Source organism: Mesoplodon densirostris, chromosome 3 (genome assembly GCF_025265405.1).
Source record: "Mesoplodon densirostris isolate mMesDen1 chromosome 3, mMesDen1 primary haplotype, whole genome shotgun sequence".
NCBI classification, from domain to species: domain Eukaryota; kingdom Metazoa; phylum Chordata; class Mammalia; order Artiodactyla; family Ziphiidae; genus Mesoplodon; species Mesoplodon densirostris.
The window spans coordinates 164,652,089-164,678,935 of NC_082663.1; the positions used below are offsets into that span (position 1 = coordinate 164,652,089).

At 37.3% G+C, this 26,847-nt stretch overlaps 1 protein-coding gene across 6 annotated transcripts; it reads right to left on the reverse strand.

The window, feature by feature from the left end:
* On the reverse strand, positions 1-26,457 carry SPDL1 (spindle apparatus coiled-coil protein 1). Of its 6 annotated transcripts, none has more exons than XM_060092558.1 (12): positions 26,327-26,457; positions 21,965-22,140; positions 20,008-20,184; positions 15,096-15,290; positions 14,132-14,281; positions 13,934-14,032; positions 13,749-13,859; positions 11,679-11,819; positions 6,210-6,313; positions 5,433-5,620; positions 3,170-3,509; positions 1-684 (listed from the first exon to the last, which is right to left on the reverse strand). In XM_060092558.1, exons 2-12 carry the CDS (start codon positions 22,121-22,123, stop codon positions 537-539), a joined length of 1,812 nt encoding a protein of 603 aa, XP_059948541.1. In that variant the 5' UTR covers positions 22,124-22,140; positions 26,327-26,457; the 3' UTR covers positions 1-536. The 6 variants fall into 6 exon arrangements, with proteins under 6 accessions (XP_059948541.1, XP_059948544.1, XP_059948543.1 ...); XM_060092560.1 differs by having other exon boundaries at positions 587-679; XM_060092559.1 differs by having other exon boundaries at positions 642-707.
* Positions 26,458-26,847: the final 390 nt, after the last annotated feature.

Sequence of the window (26,847 nt, forward strand, 5' to 3'; positions counted from 1 at the left end):
TAAATTATAGCAGTTTTATTTTAAATTTCAAAATTATCTTTTTTATGTAATTGAGACATAAAATTTAAATCATGTATATGAATACAAAGATGAACATATGTGCTTTACACGCTGACAAAAATCTAGTTACAGTATAATATATATTTTTAAACCAAGTTTTCTATTTTCACAACACAGTGAAAAACTACGTTCATAAAAATGTACATAGGAAAATATAATAGTTAATGTGTTCTGTTTTCAACTATATATGGCTCTGAAGGTACTTTAAAAATCTATATACAATGTAACCAATAAATTTGTAATAACACTTTCCTTCAGCTAATGGTTTATTCACTGTGATTCATAGTTCATCACTCTCCTGGTTAGAATTACAACCACATTTTGAATGTTTGGTCAAAGGAGCATGAAAATGCCAGTTCCTGGAACAATGAGCAGAAGGAAATAACCTACAAGATGGTATATTTCAGATAAAGACAATCTTAACTAACCTCCAGAGCAATCTTTTGGGCAAGTGGTACCTTACTCTTATTAAGTCTTTACTGCTGAGGGCACTGGGTCTCTGGAGTTGATTTGGAGGACACGTATACAATAGGGTGTGATTTCTTACAGGTTGCCTTTTCCAATTTGCTTGCAGTTTCTTTCCCTTCTTTAACTTCTGTTTGAAGCCTTGATTCAGCAGCTAACCTACAGGCATTAAAGCATCCACTCTGAATTCAAATATGGTTAGGAAAAATTAAAGAAGAAACAATCCTCCAGTATAATGGACCTCTTAATGAGACATGGTGATTTTTTTTTTTTTAGGTATATAAGGAGAAAAATTATAGTTGACTTCAATACCATTAAAAAAACTAAGTCACTGCTGCACTAAAAGAACCTTTTTATCTCAATAGACTTAATTTTTCAAATGTCTAAAGAAATGTCTTTAAGGTTGAGTAAAAAACCATGGCAAAGCCTAAATTAAAGAATTAAAATATAATGAGGGTGCCTATCATGATAAACACAACTAACAAAAAAATTTTTAACGCTAGAGCAGTATTTTAATGTTAACATGACTTACAAAAGGCAAACACAAGATAAAAATTAACAACGAATCCTGGGCTGCATGAATAGGTGTCTATTTATCTCATTAAAAAAACTCAAATTGAATTTCAACTAGCAAAATAATAATTTAAGGAAAAAAAGTGAAGAGATATTTTAAAGTGCCTATAAGGATATTTTATAACAAGAGCATCAATTAAATTTATAAAGCATGCAATAGTGAAGTTCCCAATAAAAGTCGTATTTATTATTACAATATTACCATAGGATTGTGTGTCTAAGTTAATCATGCAGAGAGCAAAAGGTTGGAAACATCTAAAGTTAGCAGATGGACTCACACACACACACAAAAACAAATGTTTTGTTATTTTATTTGTTTTTGTTTAGCAAGACAAAAAAATTCCAACGTGCTACTTGAGTCAAACAAGTAGCTAAATACATTTGCTTAAATAATTTTTATCAAGCAAAAAAAGTCAGAAAAAGAAATAAAGACAACATAGATAGTAAGGTTTGCACTGATCAATTCTGGAAATTCACCTCCAGGAATATACAATGGTCAAAACACATGTACACAGTGAATCACATATATACAAGCATAACCTGTTGAATTCACTTCAGAACTCCTCAAAACCATTTGTGTATCAGATATCATTCATTTAAAGCTGCTTCTTCCTTAAGAATATTAAGCTTTGATTTTATGTGACTTATGGGTTATAATGTGATTACATAAAATTTCAAGAAATGGAGTAATACATTACTCCTATTACTAATTCTAATAACTGCAATATTGTTGAAGTGCTTTCTTTGTTGAATACTATTTAGTAGCACTGAAGACTTGAAAACAAATCAGATAAAACATACAAGAAAGCCCTTTTACGTAAGGTGGGCTATGTCTTACTATTTCAATTTGAATGCATACTAGTAAAATGTCTTATTCTGTACCCCTCCATCGAAGACTGACCCTGGGAATACCTTAAAGATCTCCTTTCATAGCAGACAATCCAAGCTAACTATTTTCACATCAATATGCTTAATTTTTAGAATGTCTATTTATTTTCATTACATTTATCACATCCTTCATCTTTTATCATCTTTTTTTACCTTCTCCATTTTCCACATTCACTTCTTTTTTGCCCATTCTTGGTCCTGCCACACACACCAAGAACGCAAGAATGTGTTTCCTTTTTTTTTTTTTTTTTTTTTTTTTTGCGGTACGCAGGCCTCTCGCTGTTGTGGCCTCTCCCATTGCGGAGCACAGGCTCCGGATGCGCAGGCTCAGCGGCCATGGCTCACGGGCCCAGCCATTCCATGGCATGTGGGATCTTCCCAGACCGGGGCATGAACCCGTGTCCCCTGCATCGGCAGGCGGACTCTCAACCACTGAGCCACCACGGAAGCCCAAGAACGTGTTTCTTATACCATCCTAACCTCAGCCACCGTACCTACCTTTTCCTTCCACTCACTTTCTCTTACCTTCTGCCTTCTATTATTTTAATTTTTTTTAAAGGATAAGGTCCTTAAAACATTAATTCCTACAGACATACATGTCTGACACTTCCTCTTTTAGTCACAAACTCAATTATGCAGAAACTAGAGGCTTTGAAGTTTGGGTGTAAATTGAAAATGAATTACTTTTGATATTTTAAAATGTCAGAATAGGTATTAAAGCACATTCTTGAAGGCTTAGGATAAACAATTTCAAAAGCCATAAAACATTTCACCTAACAGTTTTTTGGAAGGCTGAAATTTCTTAGACTAATGGAAAGCCCTTTTAGGAGATAAGTTAATTTTTTTTCACGGCAACTCTTGAACCAGGAAAAAAATAAAACTGTACATTTATTCAAACCAACAAAACATTCAAAGAGGTACCAGACTGTGGTATTTCTGCCTCATGACATAGAAAAGTGTTACTTTTTAAAACAATTCCCTTATTCAGGAGTCCTTTTCCCCTGTAATCATTTTAGTCTTTGTTAAAGTTTTAGAAAATCGGAAGGTAGGCAGATGAAATTGGGGAATTATACTGCATGCAATACTAAGAAAATAGATAAAGAAACAGATAGTGCAGTTCATGCAGCGATAGAGAAGAGATGGAGAGGGCTGCTCACTGCCTTGAAGGAAAGAGGACACTGACCTGGGAGAGTTAGGGGTGTTTCCACTTCTTTCACTTAAGGCTTCCGACTCAGCTGGAACTCCTATAAGTTTCACACATTTCTTTTCCTTCCTTGGCTGAATACCCACGGACAGATTTTTGTAAGGAGACAGAATGACTCCTGATGTGCTTACAGAAACTGTCTTTTCCAACTGCAAGTTATCTTCTAAATTGTTAGGACAGGACTGTACCTCCTCTTTCTGAGGTGGTAATCTATAAACTTCCTCCTCAACAGCACTGGTGGTACATACATCGTTAGGGGTGGATATATCCACAGGAAGTACCTCACGCCTCTTTTTGAGTACAGGCACTTCAATTTTCTCTGAGAAAAAAAAAATTAAAAATAGACCTAGTCAATAAATCAAACACACAATCAATGTAAGGTAGAACTAGTTATAAATGTATTTTTCTCCTTTCCTTTTTTTCCACTTCCATTCCTTTAAAACCCATTCATCTCCTTACTGAAATACATTGTCTTTAATCCTTTCTTTTTCATGGATTTCATTAACTATATCTTTTCAAGGTTATCTGGCTATAAATTTTTCCTTAGGATCTCAATATATTTGACTCTCTAGGAATGAACACTTAAATGTTCTCTTCTAGGGTTATGATAAAAGTTGCATGGGGCTTCATAAGATCTCACCATGGAAATTAGGAAGGATATAGTGGCGAAGAGTCAAGGAATCCAGGTACTAATCCTAGTGCTAACAACACTCTGCAGCTGGGTGACCTTGGGAAATTCCTTAACCTCTCTGAACTTTGTATTCTTTTTTTAAAACTTGAATAATAATAGTCATCATTTATAGCAACTACTAAGTGCAAAGCACTGTGTTAATCTGCTATATGCATTCACATTTAATCTAAGGCGTGAGCTTGTTCTTTACCTGTAAAATGGGGATTAAAAGCACCTATTGAGTGAAGATTCAATACTGTGTCTTATAAGGATTAACATATCATTTCATCCCTTATGCGGGTCCATATACACAGTCACAGAATTAACTGTTCTAATACCTTTTCTGTATCCCCATACCAATGTGTCTTTCATTTTCAAAATCAAAATATTAGTGAGGTTGGAGAAACCATGGTTGAATGTGGGGCTGGTGTTCCTGTTGGTATCACTATTGTTTTCAAATCAGTATTTTCCCTTTCTCTAGCACAGCTCCTTTGAAATCCACACCATCTAGATTCATTATACTTCCTCCTGCTTGCTGTATTCAGTTCACAGTAGACCTTTGAAATTTGAAACGGATAATTCTTAATCAGGACAGGCTATTAATCAGGGAAGGGAGAAAGGATGAGAGAAAAAGAAGCTTTTTTAAACTATAAAGAATCCTTATTATTGCTGACAACCTCCCCACTATTGTTGAGAATCACTTCAGTCACTGAAATAATAATGAAGAGAAAGTTGTAGGCATGTGAACAGTATAGGGGCTGAAAAATCTATAACCTAAAACATGTAACAGAACTTTTTTTTTGGTCTAAGAGCCATCACATTCTTAGACTCTTTTATTTTGGACCTTTTATTTTTTAATTTACATAATGTAAAATCACTTTTTAAAATGTATAATATGCAGAGCCTATATGCTTAGGCTATTTCCTATCTCAGTGATTAGACTTGATAGTTGTCCTCTAATATCTGTCCTGCTATTCCTTCATAGAATCCCAAAGATTTAGTTGGGAACATGGACCCTGAGAATCAAGGCTGAATTTCTCTGCTATTCCTATAGGCAGGTAAGGCCACGTGACTAAATTCTGCTCAAGGAGATATATGTTGATGAACAATGCAAAAGAAGCCTAGATCCTGACATTGATCAGTCGTAGAATGCCCCCTCCAGACTTTTATCAGGGAGAGGAATAAATACTTATCTTGTTTAAGTCTCCATTATTTTAAGTTTTCTATAAACATTAGTATTAACTAATATAGCTCTCAAACATCAGTTGCCTCAACAAAACTGAACTCTTTGGTATTACATAAGATGCTTCAATCTTAAATGGAAAAGTCTCAAATGTCAAGGTTCTACTACACAGATATGCAAAAAGAATACCCATTATATTCATGCACATCTAGTACCCAGTTTCTTTGAATTTTCCTACACATTTTGTAGCAATACATTTATTAAATACAGATACATAGCCACAAATTAGTTTGTAATATGATGTGCATAAAGCTGTAGCAAGAAAAAAAAATGATATGATCTCTCAGAGCTTCTCGTGATATAAAAGACAAAATATGAGACATACATACCTTCAGGTTCATACTTCAGTTTTAACTCATCTAGTTTAGCTCTCAGTTTCATATTTTCACTTTGGGAAAGCTGGAGGCACCTTTCATTCAAAAAAAGTTTTCGCTCAATATCCAGAGCCCGCTGGCTCTCAAATAATGCTTTCATTCGCTGGATGGACAATTCACCTTTAGTGCTTTCATTTTCTTTGCTATATTAATAAAAAAAAAAAAAGAGAACCAAGGAATATTACAATAACACAACAAGCAAGTGTAATAGTTACTACAAATTATTTACTATGTTATATATTTGAACTCTTAGTAAAATATATTTCCCTGGGCTTTTATTAACAAAGAAACAATAAGCAAAATAAGCTTAACAATAGCAGTTTCAAATTAGAAAAAAAATCTCATTTCAAAGGAAATGAACAAACGGGGGCAGATTTTCCACATTTATGCATGTATAAATAAATTCCTTTAAGTTTTAAGTTACATGATATTTATTCTTTAAAAATTTAGACTCTAAGAACATTTTCTACTTTAAAGTTCTTTTTTACTTACTAATCTGAAAAGCTTTATGAAAAACATAAAGAACTAAAAACATTTCATTATTCATTGAAAGTATTTTTCTTCAATAACCAGCACTAATTATATCTTGAATAAATCTCATTTGCTGCACAGAGGTATTTCTGTTACCATTCCTTTCTAGAATTTTCTTTTGGCAATTTAAAAATGAAACTATTACCACTTATTATAAGCAAGTCAAAAGAGTCTCTGTCTTCCCACCTCCCCAACACTTACTTTAAGTTTTCAAGCTTTATTTGAAGTAAATCTGTGTAATAGGTGTCATCTTCCAGAGCAACAGAGTTGGCTGAAGGCTTAGATTCCATACTTTCATATAAACTCTAAAGAAAACAATTCTTATTACTTAAAATAAGTAACAAATTAGGTTAGCATAGGTTTATTAATAATAGTATCAGCTACCACTTATTGAATGCTTATCATATGGCAGACACTGCTAAGCACTATCCACTTAACTCATTTAGCTTCTGAAGTAGGTACAAGAATGAGCATTCCTCTCCTACAGATGAGGGAACTGGCTCACAATGCTACAGGCAAGTAAACTGAGAAGAGAGAATCTGAATGCAGATCTGTCTCCAAAGCCTATGGTTCTAAGTACACCTGTATCCTCCCTCTGGTTTCTCTCTTCTGGCTTTTAAAATGGAAGAAACAAATACTCACAGGGTTTAGTTCTGGCCTTTATGACAAAGCCATAAATTACAAAAATATGAAAAAGAGTGGAGATCCTTACAGTTATTTTTGCTGCCCACTCTTCTGAGATTCTGATGGAATCTCTGTACAATTTCTCTAGGGGAAAAAAAAAAGTAAATCTGCTTAAAAACGTGTAAACAATTTCAGAGATTGCAGGTAAAAGCCCCTAATTTAAAGCTGTAATTGTCAAAGTATAGTGCAGAGCCCACTAGTGAGCCACATACACCTGCCAATAGATGTTTTGCAAATTTAACCAAAATTGCAGTCCTTTCAACAGTTCTTACAAGAGAAAGGAAGTTATATAAACTTAAAATTTTATGGTACACTAACGGCTACAATTTAGAATGCCTAAAAAGTTATTAACGTTTACAAAATTTGTCACTTGTAAACTTTAATTAATTCTTTAGTGAGAAGATATCTGTGCTCCCTAAGTTAATTTATAAATTCAATGCAATCCTAATAAAAATGCCAACAAATTTTTTTTGGAGCTAGACACGATGTTCATAGGGAAAAACAAACATGAAAGAATAGCCAGGAAAAATGCTGAGAAAGAAGAGCTATGGTGGGAGAATAGCCTTACCAGACAAAACATACTATAAAACCTCTAAAATTAAAAGCATGAGTCTGATGTGCAGAGAAGTAGGCCAGTGGAAAATCCAGAAACAGACTCAAGCATAAATGGAAATTTGATATATGGTATAGGTGTCATATTAAATCACTGCCACAGGAACTTCCCTGGTGGTGCAGTGGTTAAGAATCTGCCTGCCAATGCAGGTGACATAGGTTTGGTCCCCGGTCAGGGAAGATCCCACATGCTGGGGAGCAACTAAGCCCATGTGCCACAACTACTTAGCCTCTGTTCTAGAGCCCGCAAGCCACAACTACTGAACCTGCGTGCCCTAGATCCCATGCACTGTAAATACTGAGCCTATTCACTGCAGCTACTGAAGCCTGCGAGCTCTAGGGCCCGTGTGCTGCAACTATTGAGTCCACGTGCTAAAACTACTGAAGCCCGCATGCCTAGAGCCCACGCTCTGCAACAAGAGAAGCCACAATGAGAAGCCTGCACACTGCAACGAAGAGTAGCCCCCGCTCGCCGCAACTAGAGAAAGCCTGCGTGCAGCAATGAAGACCCAATGCAGCCAATAAATAAATAAATAAATAAATAAATAAATAAATCGCTGCCACCAAGATTGACTTCTTCTTTTTTTTTTTTTTTTTTTTTTTTTTGCGGTACGCGGGCCTCTCACTGCTGTGGCCTCTCCCGTTGCAGAGCACAGGCTCTGGATGCACAGCCTCAACGGCCATGGCTCACGGGTCCAGCCGCTCAGCGGCATATGGGATCTTCCCGGACCGGGGTATGAACCCGTGTCCCCTGCATTGGCAGGCGGGCTCTCAATCACTGCGCCACCAGGGAAGCCCAAGATTGACTTCTTAATAAATGATGCTGGGACAACTGGCTAGTTATTTGGCAAAGATAAAACTCAACTTATATCTCACACTATACACAAGAATAAAATTCAGTAGAGATCAGATCTCTAAATGTAAAAAGTGAAACTGTACAAATACTACAAGAAAACGTGTTAATTCCTCTATACACGCAGGCAAATAAATACACCTATAAAACAAGCACTATGATACATTATTGCCAGCGGGAATCTAAATTGGTACAAGCCATGTGGAGGAGTTTGGGAACATGTAACAGAACTATGTATTAATTTACTTTTGACCCAGAAATTGCACTGTAGGAATTATCCCTGATGATACATCTACGACAATAAGGAAACGCAAATATATGCAAAATGTACTTTGTAGCACTGTATATATAGCACTGTATATAATTGCAAAATAATGGAAATAATCTAAATACCCAGACACAGGAGAATGTATGAGAATCCATACAATGGAATTCTTTGTTGCTGTTAATAAGAATTAGGAAGTCTCTCTAAACTGAGATGAAGTGATTTCCAGGTTAAAGTTAAATGAAAAAAAGGAAAGTATAAAGGACTATCTGTGTTATGCTACATTTTGTCCAAAAAAAAAGGGAGAAAATAAAGCCTACATAAAGCTGCTCTTTTTGCAAAAAGAAACAGCATGAGTAAATCAGAAACAAATGAAATTGGCTACCTAAAGGGGTGGGGTGGAAACAGTGTAGGAGGGATGGGGAGACAGATATGTCTCTGAGTGTATCTTCTTTATAGTTCTTTTAGAACCTTGCTAATGTTTCACATGGAAAAAAGTATATACATAAATTCAACAAGGATGGATGGAGGGCAACAAAACAAAATAGAAACAGAAACAAACAAACCTAACTGTATTTCAGATGCATAACACACTCATACCAAAGAGAGGTAAGGGAGGAGGGGAAAAAAAGAACCCCAAGTTAACTTTTCAACACAGTATTTTGACAATATACCCTCAGGCTAAAAACAAAAAGAACTACAAACAAATCCTGAACTTTAGTGAGTAGGGTAATTCCGAAACTATCAATATATGTATTCTAAGAATGAGTAAATAAGCAAATGTATTGAGGACAATAACCGCCAGGTTTTTCACTGTTGGATAAAATGGGGTAGGCAATGAAGCCTGTGGTATCAGATTCAAACTGGAGTTATTAAGTATGAAATCAAGGTTTTCTTATGTGTGTATATATATATAAATACATATACTCACACAAACCTATTCACACAAAACATTCATAAATATGCATATAACACATACATAAATACACTAAATATACGCACACAGACTTCTAGTTCTGTCTGCTAAAAGGGTCTAGAAGTGATGACATTCCAGTAGCAATAAACACATCTAGTGCCCAGTTCTTGGTTTCTAAGTGCCATTGTCCACTTAAAGGAACCTGCGCTCCTTGCAGATATGCTGATTCCAAGGCTGGGGCAGGTGAGCTAGGAATATCTTGTTGTGCCAGAGTAAGGAAGTATTCCTGCTGGCCAAATCTGGGTGATCAGAGTAAATAAAGAAGTTATAGACTACAATCCATAGGATAAAATAAGAATTCATGAGGCTATATGATATCAATAAATAAATAAGCGAGGAGGAAAGTTCTTTTCAATCCCTTTATTATTCTTCTAACTAATAAATGTAGAAGGAATGAAGAAATTATCATTTGGCCATCATCACAGAATACCTGTTTCAGGCAAGAATCATCAATGGATGTTCAAGTATAAGGAAAGACAGATACATACTTGGTCTAAGTAACTCCCCACAAGATATTTATTAATTACAAAGGGAAGAATCGTAACCGTACACTGGAGAAACCTGGCAGGCATAACCACAACCAATCAAGGTTAATATAACCAGTTATGGTACAAACAGACATTATGTGCCACCTGATGTACACATTGAGAAGGGTATAATAATACTCCTGTAGTTTTCCCGTCAAAAATACATAGCCTGAATCTAATTATATCACACACCCCTAAAATGAGAGAAAATCTACAAAGCAAATGGCTGTACTCTTCAAAAATGTCAAGGTCATAAAAGTTAAAGAAAGCCTACAGAATTGTTCCAGGTTAAGGGAGACTAAAGAGACTTGGCAATTAAAGACAACATATGGGGCTTCCCTGGTGGCGCAGTGGTTGAGAGTCCGCCTGTCGATGCAGGGGACACGGGTTCGTGCCCCAGTCCGGGAAGATCCCACATGCCGCGGAGCGGCTGGGCCCGTGAGCCATGGCCGCTGAGCCTGCGCGTCCGGAGCCTGTGCTCCGCAACGGGAGAGGCCACAACTGAGAGGCCTGCGTACCGCAAAAAAAAAAAAAAAAAAAAAAGACAATGATCACGGATTGGACCCTAGAAAGGAAAGCATTTGGGTATTTTTGTTTTCCCAGAAGGACATTAGTGGTAATTGGTAAAATGTAAAAGGCAACCTAGCTAAAACTACGTATCAATGTTAGCTTCCTGATTTTGATCATTGTATCAATACTATGGTCATGTAAAAGGATAAGCTTCAACATTGAGGTACAACATAAGGGTTAAGGGATATCTGGTTTGAAACTTACTCTCAAATGTTTAAGATAAAAATGTACACACATTGGGGCTTCCCTGGTGGCGCAGTGGTTGGGGGTCTGCCTGCCGATGCAGGGGACACGGGTTCGTGCCCTGGTCTGGGAGGATCCCGCATGCCACGGAGCAGCTGGGCCTGTGAGCCATGGCCGCTGGGCCTGCGCGTCCGGAGCCTGTGCTCCACAACGGGAGAGGCCACAGCAGTGAGAGGCCCAAGTACCGCAAAAAAAAAAAAAAAAAAATGTACACACATGGAGAGAGAGAAAATAAAAAAGCAGATGTGGTGAAATTGATAATTGGGGAATCTGGGTGAAGGGTATATAGAAATCATTTCATGACTTTTCTGGGAGTTTGAATTTATTTCAAAAAATTTTAAATAGTGTATTAAAGACCTCTATGAATTCCAGTTGCCACATAATATTGGACAATGTGACAAAAATATTACTATGCATCCATTAAAAAACAGAGGTGGAGAGCACCAAAGAAGAATCAATTACTGGTAACACTCAACAGAGGGAACAAATCTCACTGACATAATGTTGAGTGGAAGACAGAAACAAAAGAGTATGTAATGAATGATTCCATTTATACGAAGTTCAAGAGTATCTGTACATGTAAAGCTGATACAAAGTTAGAAGGTGGGAGGACTCACTTAAAAGGGACATGACAGTGCTGCTCTAGAGTGCTGGAAGTATTCTATATCGTGAGCTGGGGAGTAATTATAAGGGGGTATATGTATGTAAAACTCATTAAGTTGTACACTAAAGATATGGGCACTCTGAGTATAACTGAGTTACAATTTACAACAGCAACAGATATGAAAAGCATAAAGAAACTTGAAGAAAACATTAAATATTAGTAAATCTCAACAGAAGGTATACGTTAATTATATAATAAAGAAACTCATTCAAGTTAGAAGTATTAAGATACTCAAACCAAAATTTGGCTGTGTTTTTTAAAGGTGTTTATACATACCTTAAATTTCTCCAGATTCCTAATTTCACCTAAGAGATGTTTAATTTCACCATTCTTCTGCTCCAGCATGGCAAGTAACCGTTCCTGCTGTTCAAATTCAGCCTGAGACCCTTTCATTTGTAGCAATGTGGCGATCTGTAACTAGAAAAAAAAAATCCCTCCTCCCGTAAAAATTGAGTGGGGGAGAGGAAGAGTCTGATAACCATATTTTCAATACAGTTCATATTTTGTACTATACTACTTTGACCTCATTTTGGAAGCTAAACTAATTAGCTATTTCTAGTCTAATACTAGACTAGAAAAATTTGAAAACATTTTATACCAATAATCTAGTTAGACATAACTCTTTAGTACTTATTTAGACTACTTATGAGTGATATTTGAAGTCCATGACAATTATTTGTACTTCTGTGAAACATAATTGAGCTGCATGACTGTGGTCTGGAAGCACATCACTTACGCAGTAAATGAGCCTGGCCAAATGCTGTGCTGTACTCATCACATGCACTCTCATTAAGGGTCTGACGCAGTTTCTCAAAAATTCTGATTGACTTCAGTAGTATTAAGTGGGGGAAATTATTAAGCTACTCACATTCACAAATGTAAGATTCACAAAGAACAAGGATGGAAAGCAAAGGTAAAAGGCAATCTAAGGATATTGAAGCAACCCTTAATACAAGTATAAATTTATTTTCTAAGAGCAGCAATCAACTTACCTAATTATGACTCCAACTAAACTTGGAGTTACACAGCAATCAGAAGGAAATTAACTAAACTCTAAACCTAGCAATCCTTTCTGCCTTTGGAAATTTCTGGAGTTCTTCAAAAATGTCAATTAATTTAAATACATTTTTGAGTAAAGAGAGCAATGATATGAAGTTTTAGCTATGGTTACAAGTAAGAGAGAAAGGTGACTTTTAACGTTTTTAAGGATCCACTCTTTGTTCCTGCTTCAAACTGGAGGCTAGACACATTTAGCCTCAGAAGATTCAGAATGCTACCTGTGTCTAAAGACAGTATCGGGTATCACGGGAACATTCAGAGATTAATAACAGTAGCCCAACAAATACAAAAAGAAAACAAAGAGCAAATATGAGAAAATTTACAAAGAAACAATTCCCAGATAGGGGAGAGCCTTAGTAAACCAGATGGCACAGTTAAAATCCTTAGAAATAAAAGCCACAACTATTGTTTAAGTCGGCACTTCATTTAACTCCAGGACAACTCTTAAGAGTCAAGTTGTATCATCTCTATTTTACAGATGAGGTGACTGATGCTCTGCAAAATAAAAATACTTGTTCAAGGTCACACAACTAACAAGTGACAGACTAGGATTCAATCCCAAGTTCATCTAATGCCAAAGTTTAATCATTGACCTTTCCTATTTCTTTGGTGAATCTCATCATCCTGAAAAAGAGGCGGGAAGCCTTACAGACTTCTAGTTACCACCTCAGGAGAGTTAGGCACAACAGATCAGGGATCAGGAGTCTAAGGATTGGTACAATACTGGAATCTTTCTAACTTCAGCATGTTTTTCTGTTACCAGCCTGTTTGACTGAAATGACGCCCAACAAACCCTTAAAATTAAAAGGGCTTATATGCTTGACTTGAGAAACTACAAGGAAAGGAAATTCAAATTTCAGTCTATAACTAAGCCTTTGTGGGAGAATTGAAGAATTGTGAGAGAGCTAGTTTTAGTTGAAGTAGGAACCTTAGGGCTATCCTCAGAAAGAAACTAGGCCAACAGTAGGAAAGAAAAACTTTTTAATACTTGTTTTTCCCCACTCTACAAAGAAAGAGCTAATGGCAAGGCTAGTGAGTAACAATTAAAAGCTCAATCAATGGATGCTAAAAATACCACTACTAAATCTACACAGAATTAATTTTTTTAAATAAAATAGAAAAGGGATCTTTCATTCAATTCAAAAGTTTTCTCTAAAATCATGCAGTTCTAGAAATAATTATATAAGTATATTCCTTGAAGGAAAAGATGCTTTCTTTGATATATTTGTACATGTAATGCTGATTCAAAATAGGTTTAATAAACCTTTGATCATAATAATTCTGTACCTTCATTCTTTGCATCTGTTCTCTGTTGAATGCATTTTGCTTCTTCAGTGACTGATACTTGACTTTCATGCTGATAAGCTGACGTTCCATTGCTGCCCTTCGATCTTCCACCTAGAAAATATTAACGTTTAATTATGCTTTCATTAAGTGAAATGCCAATTTAATCAATGGAATATTTTAAGTACCTCTGCAAACAAAGAGTTGCCTTTACTGTTAGGGTCCAAGGCTTGCTGGAGTGCGTGGTCTAGCTGCACCTGAAGATCCTGATTTGCTACACGAGCTTTCTAAATACAAAAGAAAACAATTTAGCCAATAGAGATTAGGTTAGCAAGAAAACAATTTATTATAAATTGGAAAAGATGATGTTACTGTAATCACAACACCTCTAAGGCATTATAGTAAGAAACTGCTTCTTTCTCTCGCTCTTCTTTTTCTTCTTTAAGCCGGTCTACCTGGCGCATTAAATTAGTATTAAGAAGTTCTAGTTGTTCTTGTCTGTACTGTAGTTCGTTCACTTCTTCTTTGAGGGTGGTCTATTCAACAGGAATGGAAAAAGAAGAAAGTCTCTTGAATAATCCTTCATTTAGCAGCTGTTCAGTTTATCTATCAGCAGTGCTTCACACTGAAAACTAAAACTAAGAAATAGTCAAAGGTTATAAGGTGCATAATAAAATTTTTTAAAAATTATACTCATACACATATCAACTTCCATGCTACCAACTTTTTATATTGGGCTTTTATGACACAAACTAGGATCAGGATAAATGTCTAAATTCTTCCAGAAGTTTTATTAATCTAAAAGTAAAGTCTGCCTTACATAATCATGTAACCTAAAGCTTTACTTTATTTGAAGTAATCCATCTAAAAATCCTGTAAGGCTGCCCTGGTGGCACAGTGGTTAAGAATCCACCTGCCAATGCAGGGGACAGGGGTTCGAGCCCTGGTCCGGGAAGATCCCACATGCCGCGGAGCAACTAAACCTGTGCGCCACAGCTACTGAGCCTGTGCTCTAGAGCCTGCGAGCCACAACAACTGAAGCCCACGCGCCTAGAGCCTGCAACAAGAGAAGCCAACGCAGTGAGAAGCCCGTGCACCACAACAAACAGTAGAGAACTAGAGAAAGCCCACGCGCAGCAACAAAGATCCAATGCAGCCAAATTTTAATAAATTTATTTATTTTAAAAAATTTAAAAAATAAAAATTCTGTAAAACATTTTTTAATTAGTTAGATCAAAGTTAGGCCAAAAAATATTTCAGCCTTAAAACTAGCTCATAAGGATTATTACAAAAACATGAAAAATATACAAGGGAAAAAAACCTCCAGAATCCACATGCCATAAAAATTACCTTCATACTTTCCATTTCAGTTAGCTCAATTTGAAGAGCCAGCATCTCTGAAGAGATGCTTTCGTGTACACGTTCAGACATTATTCGCATTTCCTCTGATTTGCAAGAAAGGAGTTCCTTCTGATGATCCACTTTGTGCTTCAGCTGCTTTTCACTAAGCCTAGCTTCATCTAATTCGGCTTTCAGTTTTTCTAACTAAAGTAAAAACAAAATCACAATCTTATAAATCAAAAGGTAGTAAAGGTCATCAGAACATACAATTGCAATACAAATTGTTCTGGTATCTGCAGGATAACTATTTTGGAAGGTAGTCAAGCTGAACAAAACTATTTAACTCCTTTTCCCAAAATGTCACATAGTTCCAAATCTTGGAACACTAAGAATACAGGCATACCCTGTCTTATTGCATTTTGCTTAATTGCGCTTCCCAGATATTGCTTTTTTTTTTTTTTTAACAAATGGAAGGTTTGTGGCAACCTTGAGCCAAGCCAAATCTACCAAGCAATTTTTCCAACAGCATTTGCTCACTTCCTGTCTCTGTGCCTTATTTTGGAAATTCTCATAATCTTTCCAACTTTTTCATTACTATTATATTTGTTATGATGATCAGTGATCTTTGATGTTATTATTGTAATTATTTTGGGGCATCACAAACCACACTCATATAAGAGGGTGAACTTAATCGATAAATGTTGTATGTGTTCTGACTGCTCTACCGAATGGTCATTCCTATCTCTCTCCCTCTCCTAGGGCCTCCCTATTCGAGACACAACAACTCAAAGTTAGGCCAGTTACTAACCTTACAATGGCCTCTCAGTGTTCATATCTCTTACTTTAAATCAAAAGCTAGAAATGATTATGCTTAGTGAGGAAGGCATGTCAAAAGCTGAGACAGGCCGAAAGCTAGGCCTCTTGCATCAAACAGTTAGCCAAGCTGTGAGTGCAAAGGAAAAGTTCTTCAAGGAAGTTAAAAGTGCTACTCCAGTGGACACGCAAATGATAAGGAAGCTAAAGAGTCTAACTGCTGATATGGAGAAAATTTTAGACGTCTAGATAGAAGATCAAATCAGTCACAACATTCCCTTAAGCCAAAGCCTAATCCAAACTCTCCTCAATTCTATGATGGCTGAAAGAGGGGAGAAAGCTTCAGAAGAAAATTTTGAAGCCAGCAGAGGTTGGTTCATGAAGTTTCAGGAAACAGGCTGTCTCCATAACATAAAAAAAAAAAGTGCAAGGTGAAGCAGAAAGTGCTGATTTAGAAGCTGCAGCTAGTTATCCAGAAGATCTAGCTAAGATAATCACTGAAAGTGGCTACACCAAACAATAGATTTTCAATGTAGAAAAAACAGCCTTCCAGTGGAAGAAGATGTCATCCAGAACTTCCATAGCTCAAGAGGAAAAGTCAGTGCCTGGCCTCAAAGGACAGGCTGACTCTCTTGCTAGGGGCTAATGCAGCTGGTGACTTTAAGTTGAAGCCAATGCTCACTGACCATTCTGAAAATCCTAGGCGCCTTAAGAATTATATTAAATCTACTCTGCCTGTGCTCTATAAATGGAACAATAAAGCCTGGCTGACAGCACATCTGTTTACAACATGGTTTACTGAATATGTTAAGTCTACTGTTGAGACTTACTGCTCAGAAAAAAGATTCCTTTCAAAATAGTACTGCTCACTGAAAATCCACCTGGTCACCCAAGCGAGATGTACGAGATTCATATTGTTTTCATGCCTGGTAACACACATCCATTCTGCAGCCTATGGATCAAGGAGTAATTTCGACTCTCAATTCTTATTACTTAAATACATTTTGTAAGACTATAGCTATCTAAGATAGTGATTCCTCTGATGGATCTGGGCAAAGTCAATTGAAAACTTTCTGGAAAGGATTCACCATTCTAGATACCATTAAGAACATTTGTGATTCATGGAAAGAGGTCAACATATCAAAATTAACAAGAGCTTGGAAGAAGTTAAATCCAACCCTCATGGATGACTTTGAGGGGTTCGAGACTTCCGTGAAGGAGTAACTGCAGATTAGTGGAAATAACAAGAGAACTAGAATTAGAAGTGGAACCTGAAGATGTGACTGAACTGTGGCAATCTCATGATAAAATGTTAATGGATGAGGAGTTGCTTCTTATGGATGAGCAAAGAAAGTGGTTTCTTGAGATGGAATCTGCTCTTGGTGAAGATGCTGTGAAGATTGTTGAAATGACAACAAATGATACAGAATATAACATAAACTTAGTTGATAAAGTAGAGGCAGGGTTTGAGACAATTGACTCCAATTTTTAAAGAAGTTCTAGTGTGGATAAAATGCTAGCAAACAGCATTGATGCTATAGAGAAATCGCTCATGAAAAGAAGAGTCAACTGATGCAGCAAACTTCATTGTTGTCTTATTTTAAGAAATTGCCTCAGCTACCACAATCTTCAGCAACCACCACCCTGATCAGTCAGCAGCCATCAACATGGAGGCAACACCCTCCACCAGAAAAAGATTATGACTCACTGAAGTCTCAGATGGTTAGCATTTTTAAGCATAAAATATTTTAAAATTAAGGTATATACATTGTTGTTTTTAGACCGAATGCTATCGCACACTTCAACAGACTACTTTGGAAACTAAAAAATTCATTTGACTTACTTTACTGTGATATTCACTTTTTTGTAGTGGTCTGGAACTGACTCTGAAGTATCTCTGAGGTATGCCTGTATGTAGTTTAAAGGGAACAAACTTGTAGCAGAAGGGTGAAGCTTTAGGGTCAGGCCTAGGTTTAACCTGTCTCACTTACATTCCTCAAATGTAAAACTGTTAAGTGACTGTACCTACCATCACTGCATTATTGTGAGGCTCTCAACTGAGATTGGGTGGGTAAAACATTCGGCACCACACTTAACACTCACTGAATGCTTTGTTATCAATAAAAAGCTTTTGCTTGATATCCAGGGTTATCATTATCATCTATATTGAATTATCTTCAATAGGGTCTCAACATTCTTAGAATATATCCTGGTGTTTGTTTTCTATTTAAAAAATAAGAGCCTTCGGGCTTCCCTGGTGGCGCAGTGGTTGAGAATCTGCCTGCCGATGCAGGAGACACGGGTTCGAGCCCTGGTCTGGGAAGATCCCATGTGCTGCGGAGCAACTAGGCCCGTGAGCCACAATTACTGAGCCTGCGCATCTGGAGCCTGTGCTCTGCAACAAGAGAGGCCACGATAGTGAGAGGCCCGCGCACCGCGATGAAGAGTGGCCCCCACTTGCCACAACTAGAGAAAGCCCTTGCACAGAAACGAAGACCCAACAGAGCCATAAATAAATAAATAAATAAATTTTTTTTAAAAAAATAAGAGCCTTCTAGCATAATTTCTTTTCCCTTTTCTATTTTCATCGTGTGAAATAAAAATTTCAGCTGATTGATCTATGTTGAAATGTGGACATTCTTCTGCAAAACATCACTGGATGACCCAAACTTATTGTATGATGAGATGATTGGGGTTTCCTATTTGGCCAAGGCTAGGCATCTTTTAACAGACAGTGACATGCCTTGTTTTATAAGCATACAAATAATCCATACAAGTAATCAGAGTAGGTCTGGATCCCTGACCACTTTGGCTGCCGTGTGAAGAGTAAGTGGTATGACAGCAATGATGGAAGCAGGCTGCCTGGATAGTAAGGGAGAGACAATGGTGAGCTGGACTGCAGTGTTATAGCAGAGATGGGTATTTCATAGCTCAAGTTCTGAGAACTTGTTGATGGATTAAATATGAGAAATAAGGGAAAGAAAGATAGCAAATAAAGCTCCAAATTATTGGCACAAGTAATTTGAGAACATCAATAAGACTGAAAATATTTTTTGAATTATTTAGTCTTTACTCCACCAAAAAGCCATCTCTATAACTGGCTTTACTTCAGACTCTGAATATTTCCTACATTACTCTTTTTTGTTTAGGTAATGAAAATTACTGCTAAACTGAAAATAATATCCAGGAAAAAAAAAAAGCATCATTAACAGTTATTGGTGTCTCAACTCAGAGAAGCTTCAGAGAAGCTGGATTATTATTTGTCAGAGTGGTATGCAAGACGATTCTAAGTATTACATGAAAGCATATTTTGATAGTTATGTTTTACTGCCTATTAGGACAAAACATAACCAGCTCAAATATATTTCGTTGATACCATTACTTAAAATGAGAAAACATTTAAAAAGGGAGTCAATTTAATGAGAATTAGTTAACAGTATAGGTGGTATAGGTATATATAAACATCTTAAAAGATGGTACATGAAACACAGTGAAACAGTCTTTGAAATCAGACAGCCTCAGTGCAAATTTTGACTGCTAATTTCTCGCTCTACAATCTTATCCAACTTTACTCAATCTGTTTAAACATTGGTTTTCTCATCTGTTATATGGAGATAATAATGGTACCTCCCTTATGGAATTGTGTAAGAAGTGGATCATATGTATTAGTTTATCTTCAATAAACAAACTATAAAGTATCAACTCTAATGTACATTAATTTACCAAAAACTATTGGCTTCTTTTGTGGAATTTTAAAGTGTACCACTAGTTGCAGTGAAGGTTAGGGAACTAGTCTTTCTGAAAAGGGACTAGCATACTAAGCACTCTAAGCAAGGAGGTTATGCTGATCACTAAACTAAAACTCCCTAACAAATACTCAGTTGCTAAAATTAAATAATCCTATTTAATTAATAGAATGTTATTTATACAAGTCTCTTAGGTGAACTATTGTTTCTCAGTGTTCCCACTCCTAATATTAAAATGATGGAGCCCTTAATCTCAGCTGTTTTGCATAGATGTTACTAAGAAAATCTTCTATCACCTAAAGTTTACAAATGGTTGCATAAGCACGAAATATTTTTGTTCTAAAATACAGAGATATTCAAACCTTATTTTTTAGTTCATTCACTTCCTGCCCATGGCTTCTGCTCAGCTGTTCTTCTAAGTTCTCCAGGTGCATTTTTTGTTGTTGTTTAATAGCTTCACATTCAGAGCTCAAACTTTCTAACATTCGACTCTTGAGCTCAACTTCTCTCTGAAGAGTATATTTTTCTTGTTCATAATTCTGAAAACAGAGTCAATTATAATTCAATTACATAAAAATAACTTAAAGCCATCACACATAAGCAGTTTTCACCTTCACCTGAATCATTCCTGTTTCACACATTTGCTGCTTTCTAAGTAACAACCACATGTTAAATCTGAAATAACTGTAGTTAGTATTAATGTTAAAAACCCTAGAGGTATTTTGAGACTATATTAACGTTCGTGCTAGGGATATGGTAATTGCTTCTATGTCCTGCCAACGAAGTAAAAAGTGCTCTAAGGCTGTCAATGAGTCAAGTTCTCTCTGCTAGGAAAAAAAAAAAAAATTAATAGCATTTAAGTTTTCCTAGTGAGAATTATTTGGTTTGATAATAATATGCTCTACTTGTAGCTCTGAGTAAAATGAAGAAATAGTGGACAAGGTATAAACAGAAATACTGAATTAGCTCTCACTTTCAGAATGTAGTCGTCTGAAAAATGTTCATAAATGTTCACACCACCACTCAGATGAATACAGTGCTAAGACAAAAGTAGTATTTAAGAGGGCTTTTGCTTACTGTCAGGGAAGTTTAAAGATAAAAAGGGCATTAGTACAAACTTCTTCAACAAGCTTTAAAAAATAACATAAATAAAATTAGATTTAATAAGAGAAAAATTTTAAAAAAGGGTTGCCATTAGTTTTTTTTTCCCCTGATATATTTAAACTTTGAGATCAAAGTTTAAATACAATACTGAGTATTTACTAAATAAAACTGACTTATTCATTCTTTCAATAAATGTATGCCAAATATTAGGGATACGGCCATGAACAAGACAGACAAAATTCCCTCTCATGTCATGTCTCTCATGACAGTGGGGGATGAACCACTCAGATGGAGGCAACAGCTCCTGTAAAGCCCATAAGGCAGGACTAGTATAGCTAAGAACAAAGGAAAGTAGCTTGAGATGAGGTCAAAGGTTGAAAGAGGTCAGATCACATGGGGATCTACAAATCCAGGTAAGGAGCTCGGATTTTGTTGTAAATAAAACTGGAAGCTGCTCTATGCTTTCAGCAGGGCTGCGACATGATCATTTGTATATTCTTCAATGACCACTTGGCTGATGTGTGAAGAATGGTGTGAATGGCAAATGCAGGAAGCAGGCAACCTAGTCAAAAGGCTACAGTAGTAATCTAAGGGAGAGATGATGGTCGTCTGAACTAGAATGGCAGTGGTATAGCTATTTTGTAGGTCAAGTTCTTAGAGCTTACTAATGGATTAAATACTAGAAATAAGGGACAGAAAGATATTGAGTAAAACTCCTGGATTTTTGGCTCAAGTAACTGGATGAACGTTATTACATTTACTAAGTAAGGTAAAGAAATTTGCAAGAGCATGTTTGGTTAGTGGGCAGGGAATTAACTATTCTGTTTATGTTAAGTCTGAGATGCCCATTAGCGGGCAATTGAATACAAAAATCTAAACTTTAGGGGAGAACTAAGGACTTGGTGTAACAATCATGGGGCATTTAGATGTTATCAAAAACCATGAAACAAGTGAGGTCACCTAGGAAGAGTGCAACAAAGCAAAGTCTAAAATTCTATATGTAGTAAAGAGAGTGAAAATAACTTATTTTTCAAACTCAGGACACACTGAGTCAGAAAAAATATTAGAAATTCATTTAGTTCATTTCCCTTTAATAGGGATGGGTGGGGACTAGGCCTAAAATCCTCAGAAAAGAAAAATATTAATAATTGCTGGACAACACAGATCTTCAGTAGCTAAGCACATCTTTGTAAACAGAGGAATACAGTGTCCTACCTCAGTCATGGTCATCACTTCATTACGACATTTATCCAATTGATTCTGCAATTCGTTCTGGCTCTCCACTAGTTGTAAACCATACTGTGCAGCTTTTAGTCGCTCTTCTTCAACTTCTTTGAGCTTGCATCGAAGATCTGCTATTATATCCGCCTCCATGATTTGTTTCCTGTCTACTGTAAATAGAGGAAATAAAAGTACTTAAGCTTAAACAAAAACTCCATATCAATAATAAAAGATATGTGTGTGTTTGTGTGTTGTGTGTGTATGTATATATTCCATACCACTGCCATATAAAAACACAGCATTAAAGATTTTCTTCCTGACTTTTAAATGGTCAAATTTGCATTCTCGTTCTAAGAGCCAGGTCTGACTCTTTTGTTACGCGATTTGAGACCAAATCAAAAAAAAGATGAATATGTTTAATTTTGCTTCTAAGGAATGCAGTATCAGGAAACCATTCAGTTATTGTCCTTAAATGCTAAGGTAGGATGGTCTCATAATTATATCACTATACAGGTAACCAAGTTAAGAGAACAATAAAAGAAGTCAAGAAACTTTATAGTAGCATAATTGCTACTTAAAATGTAAAGAGATGGCTTTGAATAAGATTCATAAGGTAAGGACTAGCATGTCCACAATTTTTCACAACAGTGTTAACTTCCCTAACACATTAAATTTGCCACATTAAGTGCTTTATTGAAAACGGACTCACTGGCATTTTCCTAGTTATTCATAAGAAGGCATGCAAAACAGACACCATGTTCAGAGTAATTAAAGCACAATCTCATTTTAGATTTTCAAGCAAGGACTTAAACATTATATATAGAAACATTCCACTTTAACTCAACCTCACTCATCATCCTCTCCAAATTGATTCCAGGCTCTTAGGCCAGGCTTAAACTCAGCTTTGCCTTCAAAGAGCAACAAGCCATTATTAAGTTATTCTCCCGTCTCCAGTCAATGTAGTCATTTCCTTCAACACATACTTCTTGAGTGCCTATGTGCCGAGCTCCATTCTGGGCACTTCAGATACATCAAGTGGTCAAGCGGACCCCCAAAAAGGCTCTGCTTTCATAAAACTTACCCTCCAGTAGGAGAAGACAAGCAATAATAATATAACTAAATGCATTAGAAGGTGGAAATGGAAAAAAAAATAAAACAGGGTAAGTAAGCTTGGAAGAGGTGGGTGTATCCTAACTAGCATCAAATTTAAAATGTGTTGAATGGGGAGCCCCTCAAGTGACTTCTGAGCAAAGCCTTGCAGAGGATAAGAGAATTAGCCATGTACTATTTAGGGAAATCATGTTCCAAGTAGACGGGTAGCACTACAGTTGAAGGAAGTCCAAAGAATGAACAGGATAGAGTATATATAGGTCAGAGGACATAACAGAGGAGAATATGGAGATCAGGCCATTGTAAATAAAGGCTTTAGCTTCTACTCTGGGTGAAATGGGGCATCACTGCAAAGTCTGGAGTAGAGATATGATACATTTAAAAGGATCATTTTGGCTGATACACTGAATAGTTTGGAGGGAAGCAAGTTGGAAGCAGAAAGTTCAGGTGGGATGACCGCTCACACCAGAGTGGCTGCCGTAGGAGGTGACGAGAAATGGTCATATCTAGCATATATTTTGAAGGGAAAGCCAACGTGATTTTCTGACAAATGGAAATGTGGGATGTGTGAAAGAGAATTTTAAAATGCCTCCAAAGCTTCTGGCTGGGCAACTAGTAGAATAGATTTGCCGAGAGCTGAGGCATCAAAAACTGTGGGTAAAGACTGTTTGGGAGAGAAAATAAGAGGTTTAAGTTTTAAAACATGAAATGTGTCAAGTAAGCAATGGCTATAAAAGTAGGAGAAGGGTATGGACTGGAGATAGAAATTTGGGAGTTATTAGCATAAATACATGAGCTTTGTTATCACCAACGTATGAGCATAATTAAAGAGAAGAGGACAAAGGTTGGAGCCCTGTTATGAGGTGGGAAAGAAGACCGCAAAGTATACTCAAGCATGACCAGTGAGGTGGGAGGAAAATGAGGAGCATGTGCTGTCCTAGAAGTCAACAAACAAAAATGTATTAAGGAGGCAGAAGGTCAACTGCACCAAACGCTAAGTTAAATAAGGTGAAAACTGAGAACTGGCCAACGGATTTGAATTCATGGAGGTCAATTAGGAGATGACCCTAAGAGTAGTTTCGATGGGGAGATGTGGGCAAAAGCCTGATTGGAGTGAATTGGAAAGAATGGTCAGAGAATAGTAGACAGCAAGTATAGTTTTGCTGCAAAGATGAGCAGATAAATGGAGCAGTAGCTAGAAAGAAAGTAAGATCAAGTTTTTTGGTTGTTTTTTTTTTAAGACGAAAAATTTTTTAAGAAAAAATACTTTAAAAAAATTTGAAGAAAAAAATAACAGCATAGTTGTATGACATGGGATAGATCCAGAAGAGAAGGAAAACTAATGATATAGAAACATGGAGAACTACTGGAGTGATGAATGTGCAGGGTCTGATTTTTGGACAGGAACACGAATGTTTCATCTAAAGTAAAGGAAAGCATATGGGTACACTGATAAGCAGGTAGATATAGTTGGGAGTCTGCCTAAGTGCCCTTCTAATGTCTTCAATTTATCAGTAAATTAGGAAGCAAAATCTTTGAGAATGAAGATGAAGGAGGAAATACAGGATTTTAGAAGCAGGGGGTTAAAAAAGGTATCCTATGTTATCCAGGGCTGGCTGTCACTGCTCTGAACTGCAAGACCTTTTCAAAGCCTGTACATGATGGGGCCAGCCACTAACTTTTGCACTGTTAATAAAAATTTATATTTGCTAAGGATTTACCACTTGCCAGGCAGAGTGCTTCAAATGCACTATCACATTTAATTCTCTTAATGGACCTGAGCTAAGTACTACTGTCATCGATATTTACCAAAGGAAACACGGAGCTAGCCTCAAGACATCCCAACCAGCAATGTCCAAGGCAGCCAAAAAACTAGCTCTCATTCATTCCAAAGATTTGCTGGAATTCCTATTTTGTGTCAGGTACTGTGCTATTGCTGAGGATACAATGTGATCCCCACACTAGACAATATCCCCACCTTCCTGAATCTTACAGTCTATTAGTGGAAAGGCATAAAATCAAATAACTGATATGTAAAGTTACAGGTATATGGTGCTGAGCCTATAACAAAGGGCAGCTGTCTTAATCTGGGTACTGGGGTGAGGACAGGGTCAGGGGGAATATGGACAAGAAAGATTTCCCTGAGGAAGTGACTTTTCAACAGGTGTAATGAATGTGTAAGAATTAACCTATCAATCTGTGGAGAAAGGTAGCCAGGGTTGAATAACAAGCACAGCTAATATGTGCCAGACATTGCGCTCGGTACTTTGCAAACATTATCTTATTTAATCCTCTCAACAATTATATGAAATAAAAGGCTTTCACCCCCATTTTACATATATACAAACTGAGGCACAGAAACGTCAAGTAACTTGCCCAGGGTTATCAGGTAGTAAATGGCTAAATGAGATGGGAACAGGATCTAGTTCCATAGCCTGGTGCTCCTAACCACTTTTCTGTTCTGCCTCTCAGAAACGTAGCATATACAAAGCATTTAGGAGACGGGGAGCTCCGGGAATCAGGCTGCTTGAGTTCTTACCCCACCTTCACTACTCAATGGCTGCATCAACTTGGACAACTTACCCAATGTCTTGTTTTGTCATCCGTAAAACAAGGACAATAACATCTACCTAAAAGGGTTTTTTTTTTAGAAGATTAAACCAACAAATGAGTAAAAAGCAACTAGGGCAAAATCCAACACGTAACTGTATGAGGCAGCGCTGTCCAGTAGAAATATAATGCGAACAAGACATGTCGATTTTTAATTTAATATGTACCACATTTTTAAATAAAGTAAATACTGGTGAAACTCACTTTCACAATGTTATTTAACCCAATACATCCAAAAGATGATCATTTCAACATGTAGTCATTATAAAGATTATTAATGTGGTTACTTTTTGGTGTAATCTTCGGATTGCCAAATGGGGCTACTGGCTGTCGTACTGGACAGCGCAGATCTAGTGTTTGTTATCCTCCGGAGGCCCAGGCAGCGGACCCGGCTTTCCGCATCTACGCAGAATCCTCGGGAGCGTCGAAGCGGCCCAACGGAATATTGAGACCGGCTCGGAACCTGGTTTATAAGAACTAAGTTCCGCCGAAGAAGCTGTTCCAGCTGAAAGCCTGGGCGGAGACCCAGGCCCCCGGTTTCCTTAGGCCCTGCTCTCCCCTCCCCAGTAGTCCTCTCCATGCCGCTCCCCAGCTTCCCTCTTCACACGCACTTCCATCCAGGTACCTTGCCCCTACCTCTCTCCTCACCCCTTCCCCGGCTGCTGCAGCTCGCCGCGCTCAGATTCCCGACGTTAACTCCACCGCACCGCAGAGATACCGGCCCATTCACTCAGCAGGCTCTCGGTTAAGCGCCAGGGCGTTTTGAATGTAGTTCCCGCGAGAACTCACATGTCTCGCGAGACTTTCCGCCCTGGCGGCGCGTAAAGGCAAAAAAGGGCGGAAGGTCCGCGACTGCGCAGGTGCAAGTGGAGAGACTTGGGCTTGGCGCAGGTGCAGACGTGGTTCTGTGGCTCGTCAGTCTTACTCAGGGTTGGTCCTCTGGGTGTTTGTTTGTTTGTTTGTTTGTTTTCGTAACGACAGTACCTTCTGGAGGGACAGTGTCTCTAGAAGGCGAGGCGGTGGGGGAATTCCATAGTGTGCTGGCCTAACAGCGCGTTGGCCAGTGTGCGTTCTGAAAGCTCTGCCCTGTGACCTCCAGGAAGTTAAATCAGTGTGACAGTGCTGAAAAACGTTATAGACAGAATCACAGTTACGCT